Here is a 20,243-nt window from a genome sequence, read left to right as displayed (position 1 = left end):
TTAGAAAAGAACCGGAAAGAAAACGAATCGGAAGAGAAGAAAAGAATCGGAACGATTAGAAGAAAACGATCCGAGGAAAAAAGACGCGGGGCAACCTCCGGCGAGGGGCTCCGGCGGCGTGGCGTAGGGCGGCGGCGGCGTGGGCAAGGTGCGGCGCGGCGCTAGGGCACAAGGGCGGCGGCGCGGGTGTGGGGTGGCGCGGCGGCGGTGTAGGGCGCGGGGTGGGGTGCGGTGGAGGGCTTGGGGTTTGATTTGATGGTTTAGAGGGGGGGTGTTGGGGTAGTTATATTGGGGAGGGGAGGGGGTTTCTTGGGGTAGGGGACAAGAAATAGAGTAGGAATAGGAAAACGAAACAAGGAAAGGGGAGGGGCTAACCCTAGAGTCCAAGCCGAACTCGGCTTAGAGCGAGGCGGCGGCCTGGCTGGCGCCTGGCGCTGGCGCGCGTGCGGGGCTGGGGTGGCCGGCTGGCTGGGCCTTTGGCCCGGCTGGCCTGCGGGTTTTTAAAAAAAAAACGGTTTCGCGCGCAGAAAAACACAGAAAAGAAAATCTAAACGAGCTCCAAAATTACTAAAGTAAATTTTCCCCGACTCCTAAAAATGAGCCGAACAAAATGAACTTTACTCCGGGCCTAAAATGCAATTTTCAAAAACGCGCATTTTTCCCTATCCAAATAAAATGCGAATAAAACTCCGGAAAACCAAAACTTGATCTATTTATTAAATCTTCATTTTTCCTCAATTTTGGGAAAGTCATATTATTCCCTCTCTCATTTTTTTGATATCGGAAAAATAATTGATGATGAAATAAATAAATCAAATGATCCTCTTTTCAAATTCGAGAAGACTCTCAAATATGAAAGTAACGAAATCTCCAACTCTCTCCGAAGGTCCTTGAGTTGCGTGAAATTTCTAGGATCAACCAAAAAGCAAGAAAATATGATATGCATGATGATCTAGTGTATAACATTCCAAATTGAAAATTTGGGATGTTACAGGCAATAATAAAGTTATTATTTATTTCCTTATAATCATGATAAATGTTTATTATTCATGCTAGAATTGTATTAACCGGAAACATAATACATGTGTGAATACATGGACAAACAAAGTGTCACTAGTATGCCTCTACTTGACTAGCTCGTTAATCAAAAGATGGTTATGTTTCCTAACCATGAACAATGAGTTGTTATTTGATTAACGAGGTCACATCATTAGTTGAATGATCTAATTGACATGACCCATTCCATTAGCTTAGCACCCGATCGTTTAGTATGTTGCTATTGCTTTCTTCATGACTTATACATGTTCCTATAACTATGAGATTATGCAACTCCCCTTTGCCGGAGGAACACTTTGGGTGCTACCAAACGTCACAACGTAACTGGGTGATTATAAAGGATCATTACAGGTGTCTCCAAAGGTAGATGTTGGGTTGGCGTATTTCGAGATTAGGTTTTGTCACTCCGATTGTCGGAGAGGTATCTCTGGGCCCTCTCGGTAATGCACATCACTTAAGCCTTGCAAGCATTGCAACTAAATGAGTTAGTTGCGGGATGATGTATTACAGAACGAGTAAAGAGACTTGCCGGTAACGAGATTGAACTAGGTAGTGGAATACCGACGATCGAATCTCGGGCAAGTAACGTACCGATGACAAAGGGAACAACGTATGTTGTTATGCGGTCTGACCGATAAAGATCTTCGTAGAATATGTGGGAGCCAATATGGGCATCCAGGTCCCGCTATTGGTTATTGACCGGAGACGTGTCTCGGTCATGTCTACATTGTTCTCGAACCCGTAGGGTCCGCACGCTTAAGGTTACGATGACAGTTATATTATGAGTTTATGCATTTTGATGTACCGAAGGTTGTTCGGAGTCCCGGATGTGATCACGGACATGACGAGGAGTCTCGAAATGGTCGAGACATAAAGATTGATATATTGGAAGCCTATGTTTGGATATCGGAAGTGTTCCGGGTGAAATCGGGATTTTACCGGAGTACCGGGAAGGTTACCGGAACCCCCCGGGAGCAAAATGGGCCATGATGGGCTTTAGTGGAAAGGAGAAAGGGGCAGCCCAAGGTGGCTGTGCGCCTCCCCCTTCCCCTAGTCCTATTAGGACTAGGAGAGGTGGTCGGCCCCCTCTCTCTATTTCCCCCCCTCAAGGAGTCCTATTCTAACTAGGATTGGGGGGGGGGGGAATCCTACTCCCAGAGGGAGTAGGACTCTCCTGGCGCGCCTCCTATGGCCGGCCAGCCTCCCCCCTCTAGTCCTTTATATACTGAGGCAGAGGCACCCTAGAACACACAAGTTGATCGACGTGATCTATTCCTTAGCCGTGTGCGGTGCCCCCAGCCACCATAGTCCTCGATAATACTGTAGCGGAGTTTAGGCGAAGCCCTGCTGCTGTAGTACATCAAGATCGTCACCACGCCGTCGTGCTGACGGAACTCTTCCCCGACACTTTGCTGGATAGGAGTCCGGGGATCGTCATCGAGCTGAACGTGTGCTCGAACTCGGAGGTGCCGTAGTTTCGGTGCTTGATCGGTTGGATCGTGAAGACGTACGACTACTTCCTCTACGTTGTGTCATCGCTTCCGCAGTCAGTCTGCGTTGGGTACGTAGACAACACTCTCCCCTATCGTTGCTATGCATCACATGATCTTGCGTGAGCGTAGGAAATTTTTTGAAATTACTACGAAACCCAACAGATACGTCTCCAACGTATCTATAATTTTTGATTGCTCCATGCTATATTATCTACTATTTTGGACATTATTGGGCTTTATTATCCACTTTTATATTATTTTTGGGTCTAACCTATTAACCGGAGGCCCAGCCCAGAATTGATGTTTTTGCCTATTTTAGGGTTTCGAAGAAAAGGAATATCAAACGGAGTCCAAACGGAATGAAACCTTCGGGAATGTGATTTTCTCATTGAATACAACTCAGGAGACTTGGACCCTACGTCAAGACACGTAACAGGAGGCCACGAGGTAAGGGGCATGCCTACCCCCGGCGCGCCCTCCACCCTCGTGGCCCCCCTGTTGCTCCACCGACGTACTTCTTCCTCCTATATATACCCACGTACCCCCAAACGATCAGATACGGAGCCAAAACCCTAATTCCACCGTCGTAACTTTCTGTATCCACGAGATCCCATCTTGGGGCCTGTTCCGGAGCTCCGCCGGAGGGGGCATCGATCACGGAGGGCTTCTACATCAACACCATAGCCCCTCCGATGAAGTGTGAGTAGTTTACCTCAGACCTATGGGTCCATAGTTAGTAGCTAGATGGCTTCTTCTCTCTTTTTGGATCTCAATACAATGTTCTCCCCCTCTCTTGCGGAGATCTATTCGATGTAATCTTCTTTTTGCGGTGTGTTTGTTGAGACCGATGAATTGTGGGTTTATGATCAAGTCTATCTATGAATAATATTTGAATCTTCTCTGAATTCTTTTATGTATAATTGGTTATCTTTGCAAGTCTCTTCGAATTATCAGTTTGGTTTGGCCTACTAGATTGATCTTTCTTGCAATGGGAGAAGTGCTTAGCTTTGGGTTCAATCTTGCGGTGTCCTTTCCGGGTGACAGTAAGGGCAGCAAGGCACGTATTGTATTGTTGCCATCGAGGATAACAAGATGGGTTTTTCATCATATTGCATGAGTCTATCCCTCTACATCATGTCATCTTGCTTAAGGCGTTACTCTGTTTTTAACTTAATACTCTAGATGCATGCTGGATAGCGGTCCATGAGTGGAGTAATAGTAGTAGATGCAGGCAGGAGTTGGTCTACTTGTCTCGGACGTGATGCCTATATACATGATCATACCTAGATATTCTCATAACTATGCTCAATTCTGTCAATTGCTCAACAGTAATTTGTTCACCCACCATAGAATACTTATGCTCTCGAGAGAAGCCACTAGTGAAACCTATGGCCCCCGGGTCTATCTTCATCATATTAATCTCCTACTACTTAGTTATTTACTTTGTTATTTACTTTGCATCTTTATCATAAAAATACCAAAAATATTATCTCATCATATCTATTAGATCTCACTCTCGTAAGTGGCCCTATAGGGATTGACAACCCCTATTTGCGTTGGTTGCGAGGATTTATTTGTTTTGTGCAGATGTGAGGGACTCGCGCGTAGCCTCCTACTGGATTGATACCTTGGTTCTCAAAAACCGAGGGAAATACTTACGCTATTTTGCTGCATCATCCCTTCCTCTTCGGGGAAAACCAACGCAGTGCTAAAAGAGGTAGCACCAGGCCCAGAGGGCCCAGGACCGGGTCATCTAGGAAGCTGCTTGGGTCGGGTCTTGGTGGGCCGGAGAGCCTAAAGGGAACCCGACCAGAGAAGATAGGACCCGACTTCCCAGAGTCCATACACAAGGTCAGAACTTTCCTGACTTGGAAGGCATAGGGGACCTAGAAGAGTTAGAGTAGGACTCCGATCGCGGGTAGAACCCGGGGTCTATTGCAATCCCAGGAACCTCGCTATTATATAAAGGGGGTTCCTGGGTTGTCCAAGGGGACCAGTTCTAGTCTCTCGAGACAGAGGTAGTGAAATAACACCCTTGTAATCCAGATCATCAGACACAATAAGCAAAACTAGCAGGAGTAGGCTTTTACCTCATTAGAGGGGCCGAACCTGGGTAAACTCGTATCTCTCATTCCCAATTAACCCCATCCAAGGCTTCATGAAAAATTAATAAAAAATTCCACAAAAAAAATCCTCGATATTCTTGTCCTACGAACACTCAGTTGATCGTTGTCCTCCTGAGTCATGGACATACTCACTATACCGTCATCATCGTTACCGGTTTTGTTCTTCTTTCTCGATGAAGTGTTCCGTCATCCATGTGACTAACTGGGTGAGGACACCGCAAGATCGAACCCATCACAAAGCACCTCTTCCCATGGCAAGAAAAATCAATCTAGTTGGCCTAACTAAACCAAAGATTCGGAGAAAAATACAAGGCTATAACAATCATGCATGTAAGAGATCAAAGAAGACTCAAATAATATCCATGGATAGATTTTATCATAAACTCGCAGTTCATCGGATCCCAACAAACACATCGCAAAAAGTCATTACATCAAATATATCTCCAAGAACATCGAGGGGGACATTGTATTGAGAATCAAAAAGAGAGAAGGCATCTAGCTACTGCCTAAGGACCCGTAGGTCTACGGTGAACTACTCACACATCTTCGAATGAGCACCAATGAGGATGGTGAACCCCTCCGTGATCGTATTCCCCTCAGGCAAGGTGTCGGAATAGGGCTCTAGATTTGATCTCGTGGTTCTGGAACTTGCGGCGGCTGGAATTGTGTTTTGTCGACTCCCCTAGGGTTTCTAGAATATTTGGGGTATTTATAGAGCTGAGAGGCGGTGCAACGGAGTTTCATGGGCCCCATGATCCACCGGGGCTCGCCTGGGCTCTCTGGTGCGCCCTGGTGTATCATGGTCCCCGCGGGCCTCCCGTCGTACACTTGGCTCCCTGGGGATATACTTACCGTTGTTGTGCTGCATCATGCTCTCCTCTTCGGGAAAATACCAACGCAGATACAAGAAATCATGTCGGTGACCTACTACTGCTTTTCCCGGGACCTCATGTCCTCATGAGGCCCTGTCCTGACGAGGAAGTGCAAGTGGTTGCGTCCATGGCAGATCTGGCCATCGCGATGGACGACACTCTGCTGGATCTCCCTCCCCTTCCAGCAGAGGAGAAGGAGGAGGGAGGAGGGGCAGGGGAGAGGCTGTGGTGGGAGAGAAGGTCACCGAATTTGGGGGAGACGTGGAGGTGCAAGGCCGGCAGTGGCGGTGGGTGAGGAAGGGCATCGTAGGTGGGAGGGAGAAGGGGAATCGAGAGAGTGTGGGTCTGGGTTTGGGCCTCTGCGCGTTATATGTATACATGTGTTGGTGGGTCGATAGTGGTAGCGCTGGGTTTATACCCCACGCTACTACTATGGTCTGTCCTGGGGGGCACGGTGGAGACCACTTAGTAGTAGCGTGGGTTTATAATGCGCGCTACTACTACGGCCTGTCCCGAGGGGCACGGTGAAGACCACTTAATAGTAGCATGGGTTTTATACCCCGTGCTGCTACTATAAACTTAGTAGTAACATGGGTTTATAACCCGCACGGTGTTGCAGCACGCTCGAATGGGTGCTTGAGACCAGCGTTTACAGTGGCTGGGCTGACTGCTGAGCAGATGGGCCTGTGTTTTCTGGGATGGGCTGCGCTGATGAGTAGTAGTAAAAAAATTGTTCGATTTTGGAGGGCAGGCTTGAGCCCATCCAAGCATGCCCCTTGGGTTCGCCGCTGGCCAGGAGAACATATATCCCGATACATTGCAAAAAGGACCCATTAAAATAGAAAATACAACCGACTTCTAGGGGGTCACTCCGCAAAAAACATCCATCAAACATCGCCGATCTCCGCCGTCGCTGAAGCGCCGCCGGATTGGAGGGAGACGAAAAACCTCCAAGCCATGGCCCATAGGAGCACCATCGCTAAAAAAGTCGCTTTGCGAGCGATAGAACCATCTCCTATGTGGCACGTCGGCCGACGTACTCCCCAGTGCCTCCCACTAGACACCAACATCACCGTCTTCAATCGACTACAAACCCAGCACCGAGCCATCTGCAATCCCGCTGAGGCCATCGCAGCAACCGTCAAATAGGACGGCAACCGCCAGCCCAGACCAAAGAAAACTAACCTCATCGATCTGAGAGACCAATGAGGAACACACGCCATCGACTCTTTGACGCCGCCTTTGATAGTGACGTCGAGATGGGGAAAGTAGTCGCACCTTTATTCAAAGCCGTCACGCCACGAAAACCTAACCCTAACCTATCTGCAAGGCGGCGACGAGTCACCGGGGCTTCCCAACCCTGCCGCTGCCGGAGGAGTAGACGGAGAGAGGGGAAGCCCACGGCGTCGCCACCGGCGCTGGACAGAGGGAAACGGATAATTGAAAATGGGTGGTGAACCATTTGCGTCCCATGTGCACAAGAGAAGTCATGAACATGGTAGAGAGCAAAGGTCAGGTCCCACCAACAGTTGCAATTCCAAATGGAGTAAACAAATAAATACTACAATACTACAGTGGTAGTAGCACATATATTAGCAAAAAATGGGCACGTCCGTATTACTAGCACGCAACAACCGTACTTACTACGCGTCGGAGTAGCGTGGATATATAGTGAGTGCGCTCGTCACGTTCACGGTCACATCTTTTTTTTTTTTGTTGATATGGATAGATAAAAAAAAAGTGTGTCACACATCACAAAGCTGACCGCGCATGCAGCAGCGAACGAGGAGGAGACTTTAATAATACGGCTGGCCCGCGCTGTCTCGTCTCGTCTCGGAGCGATTCGATTCGATTCATTCGGGGGAGAGCCGTCTGGGGGAGGCGAAACAGTAGTAATTCATTTCCATTTACCTCTCGCGACGATTGAGGAGTCGGTGCCATTTATTTGGTGCGGGCCACGGAGGCGCTAATTGCCAATTAGCAAACGGAACGGAACGGAACGGACGAGCGAGAGGCGCGGAGGAGGCAGGCATCTACGGCTGCGAGCCAACCCACCACCGCTATAAGTACGTACGATACCCCCTTAACCATAACCATAGGGCACCGCTAGGCGCCGGTGCGCCGGCCTAAATTTGGACCCGTCGCACCGCAGCTGTGTAATCCTGCAGGCAGGAGTCGTCCGATCTCCCATGTCATTCCCTTTCTTCGTCCCCGCATCAGATCTGTTTCAGCGTAACGTTCCTGCCCCAGCCCCCGTTGTGCGTGTGCGCCAATGAGATGCGAAAGCACCCGCGTCATCTTCCTCGCCGTCGCCGCTCATCGCAGCACCTGCGTTCTCTCCCCCTGGCCGTTCGCCGCTCGTCGCCATCGCCACTCGTGCGCCCACAGACTCCGTCCTCGGTTGAAGCTTTTTAAACTCTGGTTGAAGCTTTTCCTATGCCGATTGAAGCTTTTTTCCCCGGCTGAAGCTTTTTCATGAGGATTGAAGCTTTTTTAACCTCTGGTTGAAGCTTTTTCTATGCCGATTGAAGCTTTTTTCCCTGGCTGAAGCTTTTTCACGAGGGTTGAAGCTTTTTCTGCTATGCCTATTGAAGCTTTTTACGCTATGCTTGTTGAAGCTTCTTCGGGCACCAGTGGTAACTTCTTGTAGGCCAGTTGAAGCTTTTTTCCATGTCAGGCTGAAGCATCGACGCCGTCGTCTGCCATGCATGTACCAAAAAAAGTCATCGGTAGTAGCAAAACCAGGATATGGTTGTAGCAAAACAGGATGTGGTTGCAGCAAAAATTCACTACATTCCCGTGGTCACCTTGGTCACCATTGAGGGGGGGAAGCCGGTTCCAGCAAACCGTGACAATGGTTCCAGCAAAAAAGAAGCTAGATGTAGCATTTTTTTAAGCTGGTTGTAGCTCTGTCGGCTACCGGTCACAGCTCGTCCTGGGGGATATGATGTTTCGCAGGGGGGTTGAGAGGGTAAAAGGGGGGGGGAGAGCATCCTGGTTGTTGTCGTTTTCTCCTTCCGTCGTAGCTCGCCCAAGCAACAAGGCCCCATGCTGGCTTGATGCGGTGGGTGGAGATGGAGGATGAGAGGAGTTGTAACGGCATCGTACGTCGTGGGGTAGAAGAAAGTCAGAGGGGGAAAACGATTCGTATGGGAAAAAGGATAAGGTAGCCTACGAAGCGCTCGTGGCCGTGGGAGACACACGATCGAGATCGATCACGCAGCTCGCGCGCGACCGGCCCAATCTTCGGCCGGCGCGCCGTGTCTAAACGATTCCCTTAACCATATCTATCACCACAGCATTCTTCCACTCCCACTCCCACTCCCTGTTCAGTAGCCAAGCCGCCATGTTTCCCCATCAGAGATGAAGATCCACATCACGAGCCCCACTTCTCCGGCCACGCCATCTCCCCTGCGCGCCGGAGGCATCTTCCTCGACGTCGACACCATCTCCGGTGCGCGTCGGGGGCATCTTCCTCGACGTCGACGGCTAAGAGGCGCCTCGCTTCCGGAGGTGGTCGACGTCACCAAAACTCCCGCCGACGACCGGCGCTGGCTCCGGCGACATCACACCATGTCGTGTACGCACGGTGCGGCGACGCCTTTGTCTCGATGGCCATCGTGCGTCGCTTCCCTTCCCGAGGCGGTCGACACCAACCAACCCCGGCCTCACGCCACATGGATCCGGTCACCGGTGGTGCGTGGTCACTTTGTTGCACCGATGGCCACGCTGGTATCCTGACCCGGATCCGGTGTGAATACCGCCTCTTGTGCGAAACCAAGCACCTTCACCGGATGGGTGCCTGTTACGGGTAAACCTGAGAATGGTTATTAAAAAACTGGGTGAAACGGTTCGGTTCTTATTTTGGGTTTAATTGGTTCAGGTTTTATTGGGCTGAATCTTTTTTAGTTTGGTTTTGGTTTGGGTATGTGAAGAAACCAATTTAGGTATAATTGGTTATGGGCTTAAACAATTCGGTTATTAACGGCTATAAATTATGGGTCCAAACCGGTTTCTGGATATTGGTTGTGTGCAATAAGCAAGGACGCATCGACATCGAGTATCTTTAATCCGCGTATATGCTGCGATGCACTACGTAATTCTATATTATGGAAAAACACCATGCATGCAAATCGAATGTGTTTGCTTGTGTTTTAGCTAAGCAATTGGTTTTAATACACTTGTCAGTGAGCTTTTCAGTCATGGGCATTATTTTTTTTGACTCTTGCTGTGTGTTGACCGTATCTCAACGATAACTTTATTCCCAAACTATTGTAGATGCACTTATGCCTTTTCTATGTCATTTGCTTCTTAACATGTCGATTTGTGCAATTATATATACATTTAAGCAAACCCATAGTTATGTATTGGGTTTAAACCCACGGTTATGTATTGGGTTTAAATTGGTTTGGGTGAAAAAAATAGATGGTTTAGTTTTGGTTGGGCTGAAAATGACATTAAACGGGTATGGTTCAAATATGATTTTGAGAGATACATGTACGAGTATGGTTCAAGTATGATTTAAGTATGAAACTATTCTCAGATTTAGTTACGGACGCATTGCATCCCGGGCTGTAACGCGTCCTGGGCCGAGTCTTTCTTCTCTCGTCTACAAACCCGGCCCGCTAACTGCTCGGTCCATTAAAGACCTAGCCGCGAGAGCAACTAGTTAACGAGCGCTCCTTCGGGAGGCTCACAACGATCAGCGCTACTTGGTGCGCTCTCAGCCATTTGTCACGTGTCGTGCTCTGGACGCTCCGTTTGGATTTTGTTTTTTTTTTCACACGCGTTTTCAGCTTTTTAGACGGTTTTTTCGGGTTTTTTGACGTTTTGGTTTTTCCTTAATCTTTCTTAGCTTTTCGAACAAAAAAAATTTAAAATTTTTTTGCACGAAAAAAACGCATTTTCTTTTATTTTCCTTTCGCGAAAGTCACGGTTTTTTTTCCGTGAGAGGCACGGTTGTGCTTTAGCGAGAGTCACGATTTTGTTTCCGCGAGAGTCACGGCCGTGCCTCTTGGAAAAGGAAAAAACAAAACGTGTTTTCTGTTTTTTTTTCATGAGAGTCACGATTTTGCTTCCACAAGAGGCACGGTTGTGCTTTTGCGAAAGTCACGACCGTGCATCTAGAAAAGGGAAAAACAAAATGTGTTTTCTGTTTTTTTATTTTGTGAGAGTTACGGTTTTGCTTCCGCTAGAGGCACGGTTGTGCTTTCGCGAAGTCACGGCCGTGCCTCTAGGAAAGGGAAAAAAATACATGTTTTTTGTTTTTTTTTTCGCGAGAGTCACAGTTTTGCTTTCGCGAGAGGTACGGTTGTGCCTTCGTGAAAGTCACAACCGTGCCTTTCGGAAACGAAAAAAACGTGTTTTTTGTTTTTTCCCTTTCACGAGAGTCACGGTTTTACTTTCACGAGAGGCACGGGCGTGCCTCTTTCGAAAAGGGAAAAAACCATGCTCCCGGTTCGGTTTTTTCATCCAGTATTTTTCGTCTGGTTTTTCGTGAAAAAAAAAGTTTGTCAAAACTTATCAACATGAGATCTAGTTTTGAAGATATCGACGCGAGGAATTCAATAATGAAAACGGTTCGAGATTTGGACGCACGGTTAAAAAATAAAATATTTTGAATAAACAAAACTAGAAAAAAGGAAAAATTCCCAGATTACGACAAATGACGCTGTGCACTATTTGTCACGATCTAGGGAAGTGAAATGTTCTTTGCAACTTGCAACGAGTACTCCTTAATTAATTATTAATTAATTAGTGATTTCGCCTAGCCATGGCCGACGCCACTCCTGTCCGCTCCGCTCCACAGGGTGAGCGCTCGGCGAGGGCGGCGGAACCTCGCCGGCGACGACCTTCGCCCATCGCTCACCTCATCTCAGGTACACTATCACCCCACTCGTTCCCCCCTTTCGTTCGATTTCTTTTGGCACCTGCATTACCTCCAACTGCTCGCCCCTGTTTCCTGCCCTACAGGGTGTCGTCGGCGGCGGCGGCGGAAGGAGGCAACCCTTTCCGCGTCGTTGGTTGGTTCCCTGCGGCGAAGGAGGCCGCCTCGTTGGTTGGATCCCCGCGGTGGAGTGAGGCAAGCCCGTCCTCGTCCTTGGTTCGATCCCGGCGGCGGAGGGAGTCAACCCCGTCCGCCTCGTTGGTTGGTTCCCGGCTGTGGTGGGAGGCAGCCCTGTCTGCCTTGTCGGTTGCTTCCTCGTGAGACGTGCCTGCAACTGCTTCCGGTAGGAGGTGAAGGGAGGCAGCAAAGTTACCTGCAGCAGGGGAGGCCAAATCCTCCAAGGTATTATCTCCCCCTAAAGTTGGTCTCTCATTGAACTAGCTGTTACCGGCACAAGTGCAGTACTGTTTATGTTCTTGTATGTTATGGTGATCTGGTTATGAGCCAATTTGGCTTCAAGCATATTGTTTCTGGTTTTTGCCATTGTTACATCAATTCTAAAGATGCAGCTTAATGTACATACCTATGGATTTTCAGATTGAGGATATGTATGCTTGCGTTTGTTTGTTAAATAAAAGGCCTTGTTTGTGCAAGTTAGGATGTATCTTTATGCTTGCAGTTTTTGGTCAATAAACTGCTTATTTGTGCTAAGTTGGATATTTCTTTATCACCAGCGAGCACATTACTCGAGGAACCTCGCCGGCGACGACTGTGCCCATCGGCCATCGCATCTGAGGTATGCTGTCACGCCACTTGTTCTTCCCTTTTGGTTGGATTTCCTTTTGTCACCTGCATTGCTCCCAACTGCTCACTCTTGTTTCTTGCCCTACAGGGGTTGTTGTTGTTGGCGGCGGCGGAGGTGGGCTACCCTGTCTGCGTCCTTTCCGGCCTCGGAGGGAGGCAACCCTGTCCGTGTCCTCGTTTGGAGGAAACCCTATCCGCCTTGTAGGTTGCTTCCTGGTTGCGTGGCAGAGGCAGACAGCCCCATCCTCGTCGTACGTTGCTTCCTGGTGACCGCAAAGGAGTTGAGGTGTTGGTCCCAGCAGCTGGCAATGGGAGTGAGCCGTGTCTGCAGCTGCTTGCTGTAGGAGGTGAAAGGATCCATCAGAGTTACCTGGTGCAGGGTGAGAAAGGGGACGGCCAAATCCTGCAGGTGGTGAATTTAATATCTCGCCCTAAATTTGGTCTTCCATTGAACTAGTTGTTACTGGCAGATGTGCAATTAATTCTCTTCTTGAAATCTATTTTATCTTCTTGTACATTATGGTGATCTGAAGATGAGCCAATTCTGCATTTGTTTGTGCAATAAAAGGCCTTGCTTGTGCTAAACTTCTGCAGATGTTTCTTTATGCTTACAGTTTTTGTTCAATATGCTCATGCTTTGTGCTTAGTTTGATATTTCTTCGTCAGTTCCTTGTAATGAAGGTCTTTTATTATTCCAGCAAGCACATTAGTTCAGGAGAAACACTCATCTTGCAATCTCTTTCATTTTTTTGTAATAAGATTTTCTGGTGCTGTTTCTAATTAGGCTTTAAGCTGCTGCTCCTTGTCACCTATGTACACTTCTGAATTTCAGGTCAATTCCAAAAGAAACAAGTCATTTGTCCTTGTTTTGTGCAATTTGTCACAAGTAATTTCTTGTGTAAAATGGTGGTTTGGTGTTTGGCTGATAAGGGCTAAACCTTGATAGAAACACTGCTGATAAAATTTTATTGAAAATACTCTGAATTTTTTATACTGACATAATTTATGGTTGCACTTTCTGATTTGTTCAATAAAACACCATGTTTCTGTTATATTATGATGTGTGTTTGTCAGCACTGTCATAATGGATCGTATGAGGTGGAAAAAGTGTCTTGTATGTCTTAGATCTTTGTTGGATTGAGTTGTATTAGTTAGTGGTGCACTGCTTAATTGCACTTTACATAGTTTTTGTTCATTTTCTATTGACATATCTGACCCTATTCTGTTGGCTGTAGCTACCACCATGTTGACCTCAAGACAGGCTGGTCGGGAGCTGAAGAAGTTTGAGGAAGCACAACGTGAAGCCGAAAGAGTAGCTTTCGTCTAATCTTTGAAGGCAATTTCTGCTGAGCTTCTAACATTTTGGCTTCCCATAGAGCCATCGGCTGCGGATTTTATGCGTTTGATCCAGTCGCAACAGGAGAGATATTTCAACATTTCATCTTTGCTCCTTTCCATTACAAAAGAGGACGGCAAGTCTGAAACAAAGGTTCCGGTAACGCCAAAAAGCCAGGAAGAGGTACCGAGATCTATTTTTTCTGTGTTCAATGACAATCGAATGGGTTTTTATTTTTTGCAATGGTTAATTATTGTTTATCCCATCATTTTTTTAGCCCGACAAGCAATCCTTTCACTCAATATCAATAAGGTGTGATGATGGAGCCGTCTTGGAAATTTTAATACGTGAAAACGATAACTATGTTGTTGGTTTTCGCGTATATCTCAACATCGAGGCTAGGAATGAAACCCCGTGGAGAACCTTTGGTGTGAAGTTGCCTAGCCGATTGTGGGTATCTGAGCCAACAAAGTATAAGTCTCAACATGGGGAACTGTAAGTATTAATTAGTTGTTTTTTAACCAGTTTATAAGTAGTTGATCCCTGCCTCTAAGACGTCCCTATGAGAAATAATATATTGATTGCCCAGGGGCTCATTCTCATCCTGTTGACATGACACATGCATACTCTTCCTCAATGATGTGTAGTGGCTATGAATTATTTTATTACAAAGACAAGAGCTGGAGGCTGCCTCCAAGCATAGCGTCGATGCTAAGCAATTTTTTCTTAGAGGCTGTTCTCACAGTGTATAGCGCCTGCCTCTATCGCTTTAGAGGCTGCCTTAGAGGCAGCAAAACATCACTCTGTGGATGTTTTTATGTAGCAAGGAAAATATTTTGGGGTTTGTTATGATCAATGTTTTTAGTCCTGTCTATCTAAATGTTTGCAAGATCTGTGAACCAATTTCCAATCTCATTTCTGAATGCATGTTGAATCGTCTTGGTACAAACTTGTTTAGTTACTTGGTAGAAACTTGGCAAAGAAGTGTTTGAAGCTCAATTACATCTGGGAAGCAAACCATTATTTGCCCAGGGGCTCATTCTCACGTTCATCATTGTTGGGTGTTACTGTCATGTTTCTCTAAACCTAACATTGCATGATCATTCAGGCTTAAAAACATTTGGGAGGGTGCCTTGTCCTTCATATTTGTGTCTTTTTTTGCTTTCTACAACTTATTTTTGTGTTGTTTATAGGGAAAAGGTGCAATTTGGTCAAGGAATTCTCTTGAAAATTGTCAATTTTCTTAAAGATCTTCAACGTCATCCTGACCAAGAAATGACAGACTTAGGCCAGAGATATGTTTGCACACTCTTCCTCTTGTTTGGCGAGGCACAGAGATTTGCCAAGGCCAGGCAGTGGGTTCTTGATGCTGTTGACAGTCCCATTGCGTTGACGAACCTGTATGGAGTTGTCAAAGACAGGAATGGAGTTGTATGTGGCTATGTGGGAGGAAAGGAATTTGTTGTTCAAGTACAAAGGAAGGTTTGAGCATCAAGCAGGCTATGTCAATCCCTATGAAGATGTTGTCAAGATTGCAAAAGAAGCGTGTATACGGAAGGAGCAAGAGCACCATGCGACGAACCTGTGCTTCTGTTCAAGGCCAACTGCGGAGGTTGATTTGTCGTTGTTGCTTGTGGGGGGGGGGGGGGGGGGGGGGGGGGGGGGAGCTTTTGTTGGTTTGTCATGATGATGAGTTCAGCTGCAAGGCAATTATACGGGAAGGCGGTAAATATGATGCTCCATGGCCCGATGATACAAAGATGACGTGGGAGTGAGGATCTGAAGCCCCGTTAGAAGTTTTTGTGCACCCTGTAACTGGCTGCTCTGTTCACTAAATATGGGTAGTGATAAGGAAAGGAGCGAATTGCCTGTAGCAAGTCCTTGAGCTTTTTGTGTCGGGTGTGACTTTTGGTGCACCGTGTAACTTGTTGCTCTGAACCTGAGATTGTTAACTGAATATTCAGACTCTTTACCGAATCTTGTCTCCCTAGTTGATTATTTCACTGTAGCTAGTTTAGTTCCCCCAAGTTTTTGATTTTCTTTGCTGTTCCCCAGTTTTGTTGCATTATGTCGTTTCTTGCTGCTGTACTCAATCGTGGGGGTTTTGATAAGCCACGGCGAACCCCGCTTATCAATTATGAATATTTTCTCTTGCTGCTGTACTCAATCGTGGGGGTTTTGATATTTAAGCACGGCTGCTGTTGTCTCCTCGCCATAACATCTTCTCAGAAAAAAAAGACTGGTGTTGTCTCCTAGTACCGAGACGAGATATCCCACTTCTCAGAAATGAGACTGGACCACGCAACAGTGATCTCCAACTCAATGCCTCCAGTGAGTTTACATGTTTGCTGGCTTATGTTGGAAAACTTGGGCTCGAAGGACTCATTTTTTTGTGCAACTTTATTACCGGAATCTGAGTAGGCTTCCAAGATAAACTACAGGCTTCCACGATAGTCTACAGAGACAACACTCCTTGATAGAACAAGGTAACCCTCAGAAGTAATCGGCACGGTTGTATAACGAGAATCTAGCAGCTCAATTTCCTGAGGGCTGGCGTCAGGTCCAATGACTGAGCAAGCAACTCGACCTCCGAATGCTGGCCATGACCCCTCCTCTTTGACACGGACGCCCAAAATAGTGGCCTGGATTGATTTCTTAATTCTCTCCAAACTTAACTCTACGGTGCAAAAGCAGTTCCTAAAGCAAATGGGTCTTTCTCTGCTGTGGTAAGTGTACACGCCATTGATCAGTGGCTTATCTTGAGACTTTGTTCTACCTCTTACTTTTAGTTGGATTTCAAAGACAACAGATTCCTTGCTGACAATTGCACGAGAGGGGCCAGTCAAGGTCAAAAAGGAATCCTGCAAGCATCAGCAATCACCTTATTAGCAACTGATAAACAAGAGGGCCCAGGCAGGCATGTCCACAATATCCCCAAAATCAAACGAAGAGCATATTGATAAGATTAAGATGGTACAGATAGATACCTCTTCATTGAGTATCTGGCACTCACTCCTGTTGCGGGCAAACAGAAGGTTGCGATTGTGACCCACATGGTCTCGGGCAGCGACCGTGCCGTACACTGGCAACGGCCATTCCAGACCACCTCGTATTTCTGCGAGTTTAACAGAGAAGATCTGCAGGCTAGGCAACACTCGACCATAGTGCAATACTCGACCATAGTGCAACGGGGTGCTCCCTGGTACCAAGTGTGTGTATTGCATGAAACTCACTGTCGCTGCATGCATCAGAACAAGATCAATGGAAGCAGGTGTTAGAAATCTTGTAACATGAACAGGTACTAGATAAGCAACAAAGTAATTCCCTCCACTTCCCTTATGCAAAGAAGTACGACCAAAGGTAAAAAAGAGGAAGGAGACTAGTTAACCAAAGTTCAGTAAGATAAGCAAGATGCATGCAAGTTTACTCACTCATGTCTCGGAAGCAACCGAACCCATCATAACCCCATGACCCTTCCCAGGCATCAACATACATGTCAAAACGCTTCTGTTCGGCAGCCATCTCCTTGGCCTCAATTTTTAATTGTTCGTCTGATTTGCCTCTATACATCTTCTCAACATCGTAACCTGTGTTGGCGGCAACAGAATCTGCAGGTTCGAGTATTGACTTGTCTGATACGAACATGGAGGTACTCGATTCATTCGCCAATTCACTGGTATCCAGACTCATCGCCGACTCTGTTTCCGCCTCTGGCCCCACCTCCGATGTCAATTTCGAGTCTATCTTCGGCACCTGCTGCTCCATTGATGCAACGTCCCAGTCCTGCTCCTCGTCACCAACACATCCTTGTACCGAAATATCCCGCTTCTCACAAACAAGACTAGACCAAGCAACAGTGATCTCCAACTCAATACCATTAAGTTCACAACTATCCTGACTTATGTTGCAAAGTTTGGGTTCGAAGGACAATTCTTTTTGTGCAATGATATCACCATCAATGACTGAGCAGGCCTCTAGGAGAAAATTCAGGCTCTTGTTAACATCTACAGAAATGACATTCCTTGACAGAAGAAGGTAACCCTCAGAAGTCACGGGCATGGCACTGCCACGAGAAACAAGCAGCTCAAGTTGCCCGGGTGTGTCGTCAATTTCACCATCAATGACTGAGCAAGCGACTCGACCTCACCATCAATGACTGAGCAGGCAAACAGAAGGTTGCGATTGTGATCCACGTGGTCTCTGACAGCAATCATACCGTACACTGGCAACGGCCATTCCAGACCACCTTGAATTTCTGCCAGTCTGATGGAGACGACCTGGAGGCTAGGCGCGGCTCGACAATTGTGCCTTGGGGCGCTCCCGGGTATCAAGTGTGTATATTGCATGCAACTGACCGTCGCTGCAGAAATCGATCAATGGAAGCAGGTGTTAAAATTTTCGTAACATGAACAAGTAGTTGATAAGCAGCAAAGTAAATCCCTTCACTTCCCTTCCCTTATAGAAAGACATAGGACCAAAGGTAAGAAAAGAGAGTAAGGAAACTAACTAAACAAAATTGAGTAAGATAAACAAGATGCATGCATTTATGTTTACTCACTCATGTAATGGAAGAGACTGAACCCTGCCGAACCCCATTTAGCATCCCAGTCATCCACAAACCGATCAAATTTCTGCTGTTGGGCATTCATCGTCGCGGCCTCACTGGCTAATTGTTCGGCTGATTTGCCTCTGTCCATCTTCTCAACAACATGATCGCCTCTGTTGATGGGAACATGATCTGCAGGTTTGGGTATTGACTTGTCTGATGCTGAGAGATTTGATTCAATCGTTGACACATTGGTATCTGGACCTGTCGCCGCCGCCTCTGCCTCTGGCTCTGATTTGGAGTCGATCCTCGGCACCTGGTCCTCCATGGATGAAATGTCGCAGTCCATGTGCTCCTCATCACCACCGCCGTCGACATCCAAGGCGGCAGTTTCCACCATCCGCTCCCTGCCATTAGCTGCATCACCATGCTCATCCAAGGCGTCAGTTTCCATCTTGTGCTCCCCGCCATTAGCAGCACCACCATCAGCCTCATGCCCATTCAAGGCTGCAGTTTCCGGCTTGAGCTCCCCGCCATTAGCAGCACCACCATCAGCCTCATGCCCATTCAAGGCTGCAGTTTCCGGCTTGAGCTCCCCGCCATTAGCAGGATCACGCTCATCCAAGGCTGCAGTTTCTTCAGTCTTGTGCTCCACACCCTGAATATCCGTCAGGCTGCGTGCTTTGACAGCCCTCATCTGCTCGCTCAAGCGCCTGATTTCATCGGTGACGGCCAGTTGGCGCTGTGCGTTGCGCTCGATTCTATCCAACAAATCTCGACTCTGCTTAATCGAACTGCAGTCGGGGCTGGACAAATCTAACCTCTGATGCTCCTCCGTCGACTCCATCTGCTCTCTCTCCTGCAGCAGTTGTCTCTCCTCGTCCTTGAGTTCCTTCTCCTCTTTCCTGAGTTGTCTGAGCAGAGCTTGATCCTTTCTGGGATTCTTGGTGCCACGAGAATCGGGGTTCCCAGGGCCAGGGAGAACTTGGGGCTGCTCCCCCACGGACTTGCCGGAATCCCCTTCCGCCTCCATCTCACGAGGCGTCCTCGCCTCGCCTTCTCCCCGCCGCTCGCCTTTCCTTGTTGGGATCTGGCAGAAAGGGCTCGCCGCTCGCCGCCCGCCGCCTGCGCTCGCCTTCCCGTATTGAGATCTGGCTAAGAGCATCTCCAACAGGCGCCGAACACGCCGCGCGCAAAAAAATTGGTTTGCCGCGGGCCCATCGCCTAGTTTGGCGCGGCGCGCAGCGCTGACTCCCGCAGCCGCGCTAAAATGCAGCGTGCGTGCCGCTCCAACAGCGCGTAAAAATGCAGCACGTGCGACTCTCACACAAACAACATATGCATTCCAAAACAAAAGCAAAAAGATCAAACACAAACAAAAATAAATCAAAATAAATAGTTCAATTTCATTATTACAACTCAAACAAACAGTTTATCGTTCAATACAACAAATAGTGCAATAAACACAACAAATAGTTCAACAATACAATATCAAACGCACAAATCATGATGCTCTTTGTCGTCCATTTCATGCCCACCACTCCTCAATGAGATCCTTCTGAAGGTCATTATGCGCCGCGGGACATCGAATGGCATGATATGAGGCAACAAAACGGGCCACCCTTTCAGCCCTCCGTCGCACTCGCACCGGATGTCCCAAAAGCTCATACTGAGAGTAGTCTACATCTTGGCCACGCTCATTCTCGATGATCATATTATACATGATCACACAAGCGTGCATGATGTACCAAAGCATTTTCTGATCCCAAAATCTAGCCGGTCCTCTCACAATAGCAAATTGGGCTTGCAAAATCCCAAAAGCTCTCTCCACATCTTTTCTAGCCGCCGCCTGAGCATTGTAGAAATCAAGTTCTTTCTTACCTTCTGGCTTTTTCAACGGCTTGACAAAGATTTGCCACTTTGGATAGATGCCATCCGCTAGATAATAGCCATAGTTGTATGTACGGCCATTTGCTACAAACTGCACCGGTGGCAACTCACCATTTGCAATCTTATTCATCAGTGGTGATCGGTTGACAATATTGATGTCATTCAAAGATCCAGGCATTCCAAAGAATGCATGCCAAATCCAAGTCTCTTGATCGGCCACCGCTTCAAGGATT

General features: G+C 47.4%; 2 protein-coding genes and 1 long non-coding RNA gene across 3 annotated transcripts; 1 reads left to right on the top strand and 2 right to left on the bottom strand.

The window, feature by feature from the left end:
• The first annotated feature begins 11,053 nt into the window (after positions 1-11,053).
• Positions 11,054-15,227, top strand: LOC125539433 (uncharacterized). Its single transcript, XR_007296860.2, has 7 exons — positions 11,054-11,426; positions 11,521-11,836; positions 12,169-12,230; positions 12,327-12,647; positions 13,474-13,757; positions 13,852-14,069; positions 14,768-15,227. It is a non-coding gene; the product is annotated as an uncharacterized LOC125539433 (long non-coding RNA).
• Positions 15,228-15,988: 761 nt separating this feature from the next.
• Positions 15,989-17,633, bottom strand: LOC125539432 (uncharacterized). The gene is made up of 3 exons (XM_048702885.2): positions 17,006-17,633; positions 16,562-16,812; positions 15,989-16,435 (listed from the first exon to the last, which is right to left on the bottom strand). Exons 1-3 carry the CDS (start codon positions 17,631-17,633, stop codon positions 16,010-16,012), a joined length of 1,305 nt encoding a protein of 434 aa, XP_048558842.2. The 3' UTR covers positions 15,989-16,009.
• LOC147986413 (uncharacterized) lies at positions 17,624-19,340 on the bottom strand. Its single transcript, XM_087544739.1, has 2 exons — positions 18,133-19,340; positions 17,624-17,934 (listed from the first exon to the last, which is right to left on the bottom strand). The coding sequence occupies exons 1-2, from the start codon at positions 19,283-19,285 to the stop codon at positions 17,624-17,626; spliced, it is 1,464 nt and encodes a 487-aa protein (XP_087400865.1). The 5' UTR covers positions 19,286-19,340.
• Positions 19,341-20,243: the final 903 nt, after the last annotated feature.

Source organism: Triticum urartu, chromosome 2A, assembly GCF_056163025.1.
Source record: "Triticum urartu cultivar PI428250 chromosome 2A, HENAU_Tu73, whole genome shotgun sequence".
NCBI lineage: Eukaryota > Viridiplantae > Streptophyta > Magnoliopsida > Poales > Poaceae > Triticum > Triticum urartu.
This window is presented reverse-complemented; position numbering and strand designations above follow the sequence as displayed.